This window comes from Haliotis rufescens, unplaced genomic scaffold (assembly GCF_023055435.1).
Source record: "Haliotis rufescens isolate VD_foot unplaced genomic scaffold, xgHalRufe1.0.p SCAF_20, whole genome shotgun sequence".
NCBI classification, from domain to species: Eukaryota; Metazoa; Mollusca; class Gastropoda; order Lepetellida; family Haliotidae; genus Haliotis; species Haliotis rufescens.
The window spans coordinates 1,040,072-1,054,220 of NW_025963891.1; the positions used below are offsets into that span (position 1 = coordinate 1,040,072).

Sequence of the window (14,149 nt, forward strand, 5' to 3'; positions counted from 1 at the left end):
CTCTGCAGAGTTGCTTCCCTTAGACATGCCAGAATCCTATGTTTTGAGTTTGAATACCAGATTCACCCAGTCATCAATCCTGATGTGTAAACACCATGCCATGAGCTGACTGTCAACTCCAACTCTCACTAACTGTAGATGGACAGGAGACATGAGAATCAACTCGTTGATGATGCCCGGAGGAACTATCCCCCCCTACCGACTTCATGGTTCTCTCCTGTCAACTCTACATCACTTCATGAAGCAGGTACAGATGTAAATAGGCACAAAAACAAACATGTTTGCACATCTTTGGATGAAGACCGGCCCCAGAACACTGCAGGATTACCTATCTGCTATTTACAGAACTTTGTTAGAAGTCTTATCTCCGTCTTTATAGCTATCGGCCAAACTTGCCACCTGATCTTATCAAATTTTATTATAATTATCACTTCTCTGGTGATGCTTTGAAATCAGGAAACCTGTTTATCACAGGAACTACAAATGCAGGTGAAAACGCCTTTACTTTCTTTCAAGCAGACGGACGCTTGCGATGCAGATTTTTGCGCCTAATTTTGCAGTGTGTATCTGGGCTGGTGATAAGAGCCATCATCACTACACATGTCGGGGGGCCACTCAGAGAAACTCCAATTTCACAGCTTTCATCTCTTGGCTAGAGAAATACTGTTTATCCTTGGAAATCCTTCCCCTACCCTTTCATTTCATCATGTAGAGGTGTAATACTAACTGTAAATGGAATATATATCACACTGTTTTCATCATGTAGAGGTGAAATACTAACTGTAAATGGAATATATATCACACTGTTTTCATCATGTAGTAATACTGACTGCTATATATTTGAGTGAGTGAGTGAGTGACTGTGTGCATGAGTGACTGTGTGAGTGACTGTGTGAGTGCGTGAGTGAGTGAGTGACGCTTAAGCAAAATTGCATATATATACCATACTTGGAAAACCAAAAATTGCTATTCAAACTGTACACACAGAGTGAGTGAGTGAGTGAGTGAGTGAGTGAGTGAGTGACGCTTAAGCAAAATTGCATATATATACCATACTTGGGAAACCAAAAATTGCTCCCCAATGTGTACTTATGTTCAAGCTGTACACAAAGACACAAACAATGTCTAAGCTTTGGAAGCTGTACCACTTATTAGAACCAAGCTGGGTTTACTTCATGGTGATTGATTGAGGAATGCAAAAAATACACTGGGCTTCCAAACCCCTTGTCTCTGTGATAAGGAATCTACTGGCTTCTCTTCCTATCCAGGAAGACCTATGATAACCAGATGGACAGTGGTGTATTATTTCAAGACCACTGTGTTTGGATGATGAGAATACCTTGATGACTGAATGTATATATGTTTATATTGTGTGTGTGTATATATATATATATCACAAACAAAAGATTGTACATGACTGTAACATGTCTGAACGATCTTTAGTCCGGACTACTACAAGCAGATGCACACACAGAAATGTCAAAATATTTCTATCATATCTCAACATCATTCATCATCATCATCATCATCATCGTTGTCGTCATAATCGTCGTCGCTGTCATTGTCATCATCATCAAGCAAAATGATACCTTACAAATGTCTCCAAAACAGTTTAGTTTCAAGCACATCATCATCATCATCATCATCATCATCATCATGTGCAGTGATCCCCCGCAATTATCTCAAACTTTCCACAATATTATTACAATTCCCTGCCTTTCAATTAAAATGCTAAATGAAAATATTTGATCTTTCAAATCAGTCACAGTCAGTTACAGCAGAAATGATGCTTTTGCTAAATTAGGCATGAAACTTGTGTTTTGAAGTCATGTGGCCCAAAGCTAGCTCTTTGCCATGCTGTTCTGCTGTTAAAAATTGATTTACTTAAACACCCACTAAGGACAGTCACAGCTGAAATCTTAAACAGGAAGTAACCTTTGAAGTTGCCATTACCACCTGACTATGCAAGAAGCACTGGTGGAGATGGTGAGGCATGCTGGGAGATTTATGTTTGTGTGGAAAGATGGATCCAACATGGCCGTCATTATCCTTCAGCCCAAGAAGTTGGGTTCTCATCTCTGCGAAGTCAGGACAATGCCATTAGGGAAGATCTAAAATTCCACTTACCATGTTATGACAAAGGTTATTTTTCGCTTAACCATGTTAACAGGTTATTTAATGCCTGTGAGGTAATTGCTTCCTGATATAGCCCTTCAAACCAACAAATCAGATGACTCAAGATCCAACCCTAAAATGTGAACAGTCCAAATATAAAACTTGTTTACCAAGTCCAAAGCTTGTTTACCAAGTCCAAAACTTGTTTACCAAGTCAAAAGCTTGTTTACCAAGTCAAAAGCTTGTTTACCAAGTCAAACATATGTCACAGCCCTTTAAGTATTTTTGAATACCTTAGGAGCCAAACTTGAGTTTTTAGGAGCCAACATATATCTTAAACAGATATTGTCACCAGTTAAGTTCACTTTTAGGTAGTTATAAAACTAATCACAAAATTCATATACAAATTCCAAAGAACTGTCACCAACATCTTCAGAGATGAACTAAACACAACCCTACATTTCATAGCACTGCTTTTAAAAAATTCAAGGATACTTAAAGATAGATTTGACCTTCAACACGTCACCTGAGAAGAATGTTGCAGTACGACATGTTCTGTCTAAATGCTCCCTTGTTGAATCAACAGAGAAGGAGAAAAATCCATACACAATCTCAGACCACTTCTTGTTTTGTCTCAGAGTAGGAACATTAACTAGAGCAAGTTATATGTCTCCTAAAAACTGGGAGTGTTTAGTTAGAGAATTGATGGAGAAACCACCTTGCCTTAATGACTTGGACACCGTGGGACCTCTTCATGAATTTACCTTGAGTTAACGCCAGCCACAATAATCTATTGTTTTTCTTCTTCACCTTGCAGGAGAGTTTCAGGTAGCTTATCATAGGACAAAACCTCACGTTAGAGTGTGTGTACAAGCTTGGTGCCAATCTGAAAACGTTCACGTGGTTTTATATTCTCTGTGTTTCTAATCAGTATGGTAACAGTTACTTATCATTTGTGGAGATCTTTCTCTGTGCTTGTTCTTCATATCTGGTCTATAATATCTGTACCTCTTCTTTGGAGGTAAGAAAATCTTCCACAGAATCTTCACCCGGGGATACTGGTCCTGCCTCTTCAATGTTAAGGATCATTGCTGACCAAAACGAAGAAATCTTCACGAATAACATTTGTGTGTGTTGCCTGCTCATGGCTGTTCAAAAGGAACATTATATGTCTTGGCAGTAACACAAACATGCAAACTGCCTCATTCTTCCATGTTTTTCTGTGACTGGCTGCCACAACAATGTTAACCAACACTGCCATGTACATTTATGGTGCAACAACTGCCATGGCCATTTGGTAATGAAGAATCTGTACTCCATATACCAGTTCCGTGTTCACTAGGACAGACAGAGTATGGTAATAGTGCCCATTTCCTAAATTCTTTGAGTTTTTGAGATTCTTAACAACCTCCAGGACACAGTGACTATAACACATCCATAGAGTACATTCCAAACTGTCAAGCTGACATTAAGACTTTATATATCACTTGCTTATTGACTGGAAAAGACTCCATTGCAGACATCGGTCCAATACTTTGAACATTCAAAAAAAAATTCTCAAGACTTTTTCAGAACATCTCAAGGCTTTTAGATAATTTTTGTGTGTGGAATAGTTGGTATTTTTATACACTTTAGAAAATTTGATTTTTATATTGTTCTGAAAAGTAAACATCACATATGACAGCTAGAATGTCCTTGTTACAAATCAAGGCATTTGTAAATAATGCTACAGCTTCCTGGCTGAAGACTCAATGAAAGTCGTTTGAATCCTCTGCTGATACATGTTCATACATTAACACCTTACTAAAATTCCAGGATATAAGAGATCCCCATTTCCCCATGGTTGTCTCACCATGTGGATTCTAGGATATAATAGGTCCCCAGTACCCTCGGCTTGTCTCCCCATGGTATCCCCTCTGGTACCCAGTACCCTCAGCTTGTCCCCCCACGGTCTCCCCACTGGTCCCCCCATGGTATCCCCTCTGGTACCCAGTACCCTCAGCTTGTCCCCCCACGGTCTCCCCACTGGTCCCCCCATGGTATCCCCTCTGGTACCCAGTACCCTCAGCTTGTCTCCCCGTGGTCTCCCCTCTGGTACCCAGTACCCTCAGCTTGTCCCCCCATGGTATCCCCTCTGGTACCCAGTACCCTCAGCTTGTCCCCCCATGGTGTCCCCTCTGGTCCCCCCATGGTATCCCCTCTGGTACCCAGTACCCTCAGCTTGTCCCCCCACTGGTCCCCCCATGGTATCCCCTCTGGTACCCAGTACCCTCAGCTTGTCCCCCCATGGTATCCCCTCTGGTACCCAGTACCCTCAGCTTGTCCCCCCATGGTATCCCCTCTGGTACCCAGTACCCTCAGCTTTTCCCCCCATGGTATCCCCTCTGGTACCCAGTACCCTCAGCTTGTCTCCCCATGGTATCCCCTCTGGTACCCAGTACCCTCAGCTTGTCTCCCCATGGTATCCCCTCTGGTACCCAGTACCCTCAGCTTGTCCCCCCATGGTATCCCCTCTGGTACCCAGTACCCTATACCAGTCTCACCATGAGCAATCTTATACCTGATAGCTCTGATTCTTCTGAAGATATATGTTCATGCAATACTCAACGGTTGTACGTCCATGGGGACAGAGGGACATATAGGCTCCCAGTACCACAGGTCATCTCTCCATGGGGGTTCCAGAAAATAAAAAGGTCCCCAGTTCCCTTGATTGTCACCCTGTAGATATTCCAAGGATTAACATGTACCCAGTACCCTTGATGTCTCAATGGGGATTCCAGGGAATATGTGTCTCAAATAATCCATGCTTCTCTCAAGGTGAGGATTTCAAGACATAATAGGTGGTCACCAGCACCACCCTTTTCATAACTGCAATCTGAAACTAGGATCGTGTGACTCCAATGTATGATCTCACGAAGCATGTGTCACTGTACCCAGATAGTGTGATTTATTTGCTTTGCCCAAACATGATTATTTACAAGCAGCTGTGACCGAGCTGGAATGTAGCTGACTGCAGCGTAAAACATCATTCACTCACTCACACAATGGCTTGTAAACCGAATGCCCCTACATTCCTACATTAACTATAATGCTACATAATATCATTTCCATCTGGCAGACACATCTCCCACCTTACTAACCCTACAATTAGACTACCCGCAACTCTAATACCATCAAAGAAAAACCCAAAGCACATTTCACTGCCAAAAGCAGTAAACAACAAAATAAAAACTTTAATTCTGAAAGAAATAAGGCCAACCACACGCCAGAGAAACTTTCCAAATCATCAGACATTTCCAAAGTTAAGTGTTTTACAGCCCAGCTACCTACCTGGATGATTGATAGACAATTTATTACCCGAGTCTGGCGGGAAATCAGGTGAGGACCTGCTAAATCTATTGTCTCCGATATACAGATATACTTCAAGTATTCAATGAGAATCTTTTTACATCATTAAAGGTCATTTCCACTGCTGTACGGGCAATTCTACCTGTATCAAATGGAAGTATTTTCCTAAAAACATGTTCACAAAAGCAAATTCCCACGTGTTGCCAGCACACCAGCCGTGCTTACCTGGAACATTTCTTGCCCAGCAGTATGTTTAGACAATCAATTCCGGCACATCTCTCTGTCGTGGATCAAAACATAGCCGGGCATTAAATGATACTGAGATTAACTTCTTATCGTTTTACCAGCTTGTTCAACATTATGAGAGAAAATCCTACCCACAAAAACTACTTCAGGATGACAATGGTTCTTGAAGGTAAAAACTATTGATACAAATGTGATTGCCTCGTCTATGAAACTTGGTATATAGCGTTGTTTGTGTTGGCAGTTGCACCCATCTTATTATAGCATTTGCACTCATTCTTGCGAGTTTGTTGTTGTCAGAGGTTGGAGTTGCTCCCCAAATTGTTACGTTAATGGTTTTTGTTATTTCTCTAACTATTTCCATCACATCATAACATCTGTTAATCTTCCATTGTGACAACGAAGGTTTGCCCCACCCCCATAAGTAACAGTAGGTGTTTCGAAATACATTAGAGGGTGTTTGCCAGAATTGGATTTCATTCTAAAAACAATGCAGGAGCTATTCATAATTTCTTTCAGTCATGTGTGGTCTGGATGACGAATCTGATCCATCATTTCAGGATTTTGTACAACTTTAAACAACAGGTACTTCTTCTCCATTCAATCATGCCCTATCACACTTTACACCCCGTGGAAGGAGTGAGAGAGTACATCAAGAGTGTTTTATAAGATTACCAGGAATTTCCATCAGGCTACCTCACAATTAAGGATACTTTAACTCTGTCTTCATCCGCACCTGAGACTGATTGTGTAATCATGGAGTCAAGACACAGCCGAAATTTTAGAATATTTTCTTTAACAATGTGTTTCTTTCAAACAAACAGGAAAAAGTTAATTTCTTACAAAATTAGTCTTTTTAAATGTATGGCTCGGATACATATCCATTTTGGCAGAATCGTTAGCTGGGCCTTGAAAATGTGTTCAACCAGATCTACAAAAATACCTTTAACTGCCCCAACTGATTCTCATGGCAACAAACAATCTGAGCTAAACGGAGAGATTTAGGCTATAAAATCAAAATATTCCAGTCTTTGGCAAAGATTTATTATGATCAAAATATTCTGCTCTGTGACAAACAACGTGAAGTGACCTTGAGGTCACCTTGGCCACGGCTGATGTCAACTACCTGTCACGATCCGGTGTAGCTTATTCTCTAATCAATGATGTTATAAGCGGAATGTCAAAACATTTGTCCCCATCATGTGTCACAGCTAAGCCTTCACAAGGAGGCTAAGGTCTGGCTTTGAAAGTCTGGAGTCTGTGAAGCCAAAGCATGCCACAGGTATTACCAACCGTCCATCAACAAATTCACTGGATAAAAACATATGGGATCCCGACAGATGGCAGGATAGGGGGACTCTAGGTGCACCTCAGGAGAAGTATCAGTGTATCTAATTTCCCATCTGCATTAGTCCACCCATATGGAATACATTTCACTTTTTTCAAAACTGACGAGAATGAAATGAATGCGGGGGAACGGGTTTCAGATGAAGTGCATGTCATGTCAATTTTGAAATAATACTGCACTGTGATGAAATGAAAAACAAACATTGATTTTTTAATACTATAGGCTTACTCAGAGTATCATTTACACAGTGAAAGTCTTCCTTGATGTTTATTTGTTGAAATTGGGTTCATCATGGAATGTTATTTCAAAAACATCGTGGGTGGATGCGTCATACTGAAACGATGATACGGACGCCGATAAAAAATAACTTATTGCTCACCATAGATTTTGAATGAAAATAACTGCCCTTTAATAGGTATGAATATCATAAGTAATCAGAGTATATGTTGACATCGACAGGCGGTGTTATTGTGCAAGCAGCACTGTGAAGGTCATATAGATGTTGATATGACACATGATTAAGTTAAAGCTCTGTATTGCAGAATGAAACAAACTCATTGCACAAGGGTGGAAGCCCATACAACTCTGGAACAAGTACACAGACAAAATCTCACTGTCATTTTTTCATGCTCTCATATTTAATGTTAAGGTTCAGAGAGAACAAGAAGAAAACATGTTTGGGCGATTCTGGCACCAGGAACATCTTCATAGGCATTATTCAACTCCTAAAAATAATATAAAGTAAAAAATGTGAAATTGAGTATTTTGAATGTTTAAAGTTAATTCTAAAGTTTCAAAGAAAACTTCATAAATCCTGGTTAGAATAAGTCATGTTAGAGAAAGCAGAACCGATCAAATACGAAAAGCATGTGAATTGTGCACCATTCAAAAGGAGGGACGAAGCTGGTAAAAAACTTATAAGCTTATATGTTTCTACTTGATAGGAAACTTCAAAGGGACTTGCGATTACTCTTCTTTGATATTAATGTTTCGTATATCCAACAGGATATACATAGAATACACAGAAGGGAAAAAATAGTCTCTGATGAAAAGAGTGGACTGATGTTTCACATATATCAAACAACATTTAGTCCATGTAAGATAAACATGTCGTAAACAGTGAACTCCCATTATCAGGAAAACAGCTAACACTAAGTTAGCACTTGTCTCAAGTATCATGAAGACTGTTTCATGAAGCGATTGTAGTGTCCTAAGTTGCTTACTTTAACCTTACACTTACGATGGTGATGATGATTGTAGTGTCCTAAGTTGCTTACTTTAACCTTACACTTACGATGGTGATGGTGATTGTAGTGTCCTAAGTTGCTTACTTTAACCTTACACTTACGATGGTGATGGTGATTGTTGTGTCCTAAGTTGTTTACTTTAACCTTACACTTACAATGATGAAGGTGTTTGTAATGTCCTAAGTTGCTTACTTTAACCTTACACTTACGATGGCCAATGTGATTGTAGTGTCCTAAGTTGTTTACTTTAACCTTACACTTACAATGATGAAGGTGTTTGTAATGTCCTAAGTTGCTTACTTTAACCTTACACTTACGATGGCCAATGTGATTGTAGTGTCCTAAGTTGCTTACTTTAACCTTACACTTACCATGGTGATTGTAGTGTCCTAAGTTGTTTACTTTAACCTTACACTTACAATGGTGATGGTGATTGTAGTGTCCTAAGTTGTTTACTTTAACCTTACACTTACAATGGTGATGGTGATTGTAGTGTCCTAAGTTGCTTACTTTAACCTCACACTTACAATGGTGATGGTGAGTGTAGTGTCCTAAGTTGCTTACTTTAACCTTACACTTACGATGGTGATTGTTGTGTCCTAAGTTGCTTACTTTTAACCTTACACTTACGATGGTGATTGTAGTGTCCTAAGTTGTTTACTTTAACCTTACACTTACGATGGTGATTGTAGTGTCCTAAGTTGCTTACTTTAACCTTACACTTACGATGGTGATTGTTGTGTCCTAAGTTGCTTACTTTTAACCTTACACTTACGATGGTGATGGTGATTGTTGTGTCCTAAGTTGCTTACTTTAACCTTACACTTACGATGGCCAATGTGATTGTAGTGTCCTAAGTTGCTTACTTTAACCTTACACTTACGATGGTGATTGTTGTGTCCTAAGTTGCTTACTTTTAACCTTACACTTACAATGGTGATGGTGATTGTAGTGTCCTAAGTTGCTTACTTTAACCTTACACTTACGATGGCCAATGTGATTGTAGTGTCCTAAGTTGCTTACTTTAACCTTACACTTACGATGGTGATTGTTGTGTCCTAAGTTGCTTACTTTTAACCTTACACTTACGATGGTGATGGTGATTGTAGTGTCCTAAGTTGCTTACTTTAACCTTACACTTACGATGGTGATGGTGATTGTAATGTCCTAAGTTGCTTACTTTAACCTTACACTTACGATGGCCAATGTGATTGTGGTGTCCTAAGTTGCTTACTTTAACCTTACACTTACGATGGTGATTGTTGTGTCCTAAGTTGCTTACTTTTAACCTTACACTTACGATGGTGATGGTGATTGTAGTGTCCTAAGTTGCTTACTTTAACCTTACACTTACGATGGTGATGGTGATTGTAATGTCCTAAGTTGCTTACTTTAACCTTACACTTACAATGGTGATGGTGTTTGTAATGTCCTAAGTTGTTTACTTTAACCTTACACTTACGATGGCCAATGTGATTGTAGTGTCCTAAGTTGCTTACTTTAACCTTACACTTACAATGGTGATGGTGATTGTAATGTCCTAAGTTGCTTACTTTAACCTTACACTTACGATGGTGATGGTGATTGTTGTGTCCTAAGTTGCTTACTTTAACCTTACACTTACGATGGTGATGGTGATTGTAGTGTCCTAAGTTGCTTACTTTAACCTTACACTTACAATGGTGATGGTGATTGTAGTGTCCTAAGTTGCTTACTTTAACCTTACACTTACGATGGCGATAGTGATTGTAATGTCCTAAGTTGCTTACTTTAACCTTACACCTATGATGGTGATTGTTGTGGGAAACAGGGCCCAGTAGATTAGCATGTCCCTCATTTCAAGCCTTACCACCTGAGGTGCACAATCATGCCCTTCCTTCGACTTCATCCTTCCCGTTGTCTTTGGAGAAAATGGAGTTTCTGAATTAAGTACACTCAGTAGCTATTGTGGTTGTCCAATCCCCAACAGAGTTCTCATCTTGTACAACCCAATGGGTCACCATGACCAGAGAATCAGCGCCCTAGGGGGAAAATTGTACCTCAAATAATACTTGTTTCCTTTTTTTCAGAAAAAATATTGCTTATTTCTTTTCTTATCTAATTCCATATAAGAAAAATGCAATGTTTTACAAACTATGCACTGCATTGAAAAATACTCTTAACCCTTAGTCTAGTCAATAGTCACCAAATTGGAAATTGATAAAACTCATACACTTTTTCATGAACTTCATTTCAACAGTAAGGTACAAATTCTCCAATTCTTCTAACCACAATACTTAAAATTTCTTGTCATGTACCCTTGAAACGTTTCAACAGTCGTGAGCTGACGACAAATTCCATCATCACTCATCTATATTAAGCCCTTCTCTCCATCACCAACAACTAGTGTTTCATCTGGAAATGGTGTTTAAATTGCTGGTTTAGCCTGGAACCATCCATCCCCCTGAAGTCTGGCAGCCAGTGCACAGCGTCCAGGAACACCGGGAATCTCACCGTGATCCTCGTACAGGTGCAGGATCCCGCCGGGAAAATTAATCATATCACATGTTGGTTGGGCAATCGTACACAATTCATGAGTACTCTTCAAAGTGAGGGATACACATGTAATACCTCAGGGATTCTGTATCTTTATCTGCGTGTAATTCACTCATGCAGAGACACAGATTTGATGGGTCTTTCTAAAATATTTGTGCTGGTTCAGTTTAATGGGAACCAAATTTATCATCCAAAACTGCCTTCCACAAGAGATATCACTTGAGTAAGATCAAGCGATATGTCCTCTGCAATATCACTACAATGAAATTGAAACACAATACTTTGCAGACCATTGTTATGGCATCGGTTACCATGACATCGCAATCAAATGACATCACTAATGTCTCTGCCTCTGAAGCTGCAGTACTGCTAACATCGAGGACACTGATTATTACTGTTTACGAACTGAAACAGTGGGAAGAATGATTTTGGATCATAAATAGAATCTCACCCATGTGTATTTTGATATCATATATATCAACACTTGTCGATAAAAGTTAAATATTCCTTGCAAAGCCTCAAGTTTTAAACTTTTATTGACTTGTGAAACTAAAGTGAGATTCTTTACCTATTTACGTCTTACAAGAGAAAGAGTAATGTATCAGATCCTTCAAAACAATTGTATGTTGCCAGTTTCTAAAATATTGACAACATCCTGAGGTTAAAATATTGAATGCTTCATTCTTATGATACTTGAGAATACAACACCAAACACTTCAGATAAACAATATTAAAATGCAGCAATCACAATTATGAAAAAAATTGAGAGAGAGAGAGAGAGAGAGAGAGAGAGAGAGAGAGAGAGAGAGAGAGAGAAGAGAGAGAGAGAGAGAGAGAGAGAGAGAGAGAGAGAGAGAGAGAGAGTTAGAGGGGATGGGGATGGGGTGATTCAGGTACAGTAAATATTTGAGGAAACATATGCTTAGAAATATACTAACATAAAGATATAATATATTTGGCTTGGGGTAACATCTTTGCTCCGATCAAACAAACACTGCAATCATATAAGCAAGGATTATTTCCTTCAATACACTAACATATTCATATGATGTTTTGCCAGGACCAACATCTTGACTGCAATGAAACAAATTCCATGTTCGCATATGCAAGTATTATTTTCAAACATATCCCCTCACACACGAATACAAATAAACCAAATGAAAGCTCTGCTGTTTTGTATATCCGGTAAGTGAAGCATACAGTCACAATGGTGTAAACATTTCACATGACATGGTAATATGACCTTCACCCTGGGACTATCACTCACGCAATCTCCAGATACAAAGGTACTAAAAAAAACATTATGAACTTAATACAGAGGAAGTTTAGCAATTTGCCACCTCTCAAGAGAATTTCTTTTCACAAAAAGTGCCTTCCAGAGACAGGGCCATAACAGTATCAATAGCCAAGACAATAAAATGGCCAGATGTAAAAACAGAGATTTGGAAAGCTACAGGACCTTGAGGATATGGTGCACTTGAGGATAAAGCTGCCAGAGAGAGGAGCATGTCCAGGTCGGGCCAGACCACCCATGCTTGTCATACCCAACCTCGACACATGCTCAAGTTTGTCAGATGCTTCAGACACATCCAACCATCACAATATGTTTTCCAGAAGGTGCTTATCCAGGTAGACTTGCTACATGATGTCAGTTAACTCTGGGAGGCATATACAAGTAGGGGACTCATCCGGGTAGCCTTTCCACATGATGTCAGTTACCTGATTGGGATCCACTCACAACACCACACACAGGCATCAACTAACCACTGCATCCACTCCCAACACCACACACAGACATCCATTCCCAACACCACACACAGGCATCCACTCCCAACACCACACACAGACATCCACTCCCAACACCACACACAGACATCCACTCCCAACACCACACACAGACATCCACTCCCAACACCACACACAGACATCCACTCCCAACACCACACACTGGCATCCACTCCCAACACCACACACAGGCATCCACTCCCAACACCACACACAGGCATCCACTCCCAACACCACACACAGACATCCACTCCCAACACCACACACAGACATCCACTCCCAACACCACACACAGGCATCCACTCCCAACACCACACACAGACATCCACTCCCAACACCACACACAGACATCCACTCCCAACACCACACACAGACATCCATTCCCAACACCACACACAGGCATCCACTCCCAACACCACACACAGACATCCACTCCCAACACCACACACAGACATCCACTCCCAACACCACACACAGACATCCACTCCCAACACCACACACAGACATCCACTCCCAACACCACACACTGGCATCCACTCCCAACACCACACACAGGCATCCACTCCCAACACCACACACAGGCATCCACTCCCAACACCACACACAGACATCCACTCCCAACACCACACACAGACATCCACTCCCAACACCACACACAGGCATCCACTCCCAACACCACACACAGACATCCACTCCCAACACCACACACAGGCATCCACTCCCAACACCACACACAGACATCCACTCCCAACACCACACACAGACATCCACTCCCAACACCACACACAGACATCCACTCCCAACACCACACACAGGCATCCGCTCCCAACACCACACACAGGCATCCACTCCCAACACCACACACAGGCATCCACTCCCAACACCACACACAGGCATCCACTCCCAACACAGACATCCACTAACCACTGCATCCAGGGAGGAGCAATTGGAAAAATACAGTGTGCATGAGCTAATCTGAACCAGATGTTCAATGTGACCAGGGTGTTCTGGACCATCTTGTTATTTTAGCAAGGCTTCCACCTTTGGCCTTATCTTTCTCAACTCCCTGCATGTGCTCTGTCCAGAAATACCACAAAGAAAACCACTGTAAAAAACAGGAACTGAAACTGGACACCTTTGCTGAGAAAACATTCTCATCATCACGGTTACCAATGGGTAGAAATAAAATAAACTCACATTTGAGCAGTTTTATTATTTATTTATCCAAATGAACACACAGAACCCAAACACAAACTTGAAACAAAAACATACCCAAACAAGAGTACAGCCATCATATCTGGAACTGTGACCTTTCAGGTTAACAAAACAAAAGAATCTCAGATGACAAAGTTATAGTAAACCCTGTGAAACTGATTTCTCGATAACGCTTGTCATTGTAATGATTTGAAACATTCACTGATACCATACTACTACTTTCAATTGTAGCATCAATGGTACTGATCTTCAATGACATCTTCAAAAGATGGAAATAATTGACATCTTGAAAAGACAATGTAAAAAAACTCCA

The 14,149-nt window shown here is 40.5% G+C and overlaps 2 protein-coding genes across 8 annotated transcripts in view; one reads left to right on the plus strand and one right to left on the minus strand.

Moving 5' to 3' along the window:
- LOC124151049 (short-chain dehydrogenase/reductase family 42E member 1-like) overlaps positions 1 to 14,149 on the minus strand; it is a 314,896-nt gene that overhangs the window by 234,061 nt on the left and 66,686 nt on the right. Inside the window, exon 1 of one of the 2 annotated variants that reach the window (XM_046523340.2) lies at positions 3,124 to 3,229. The exons of the other annotated variant lie outside the window; for it this stretch is intronic. Within the exon in view, the coding sequence (XP_046379296.1) occupies positions 3,124 to 3,204 (81 nt within the window). The 5' untranslated portion in view covers positions 3,205 to 3,229. Of the gene's footprint in view, positions 1 to 3,123; positions 3,230 to 14,149 lie in introns of those variants that run through there. 2 annotated transcript variants of the gene reach the window in all.
- LOC124151044 (netrin receptor UNC5C-like) overlaps positions 1 to 14,149 on the plus strand; it is a 420,080-nt gene that overhangs the window by 59,499 nt on the left and 346,432 nt on the right. The window lies entirely within an intron of this gene.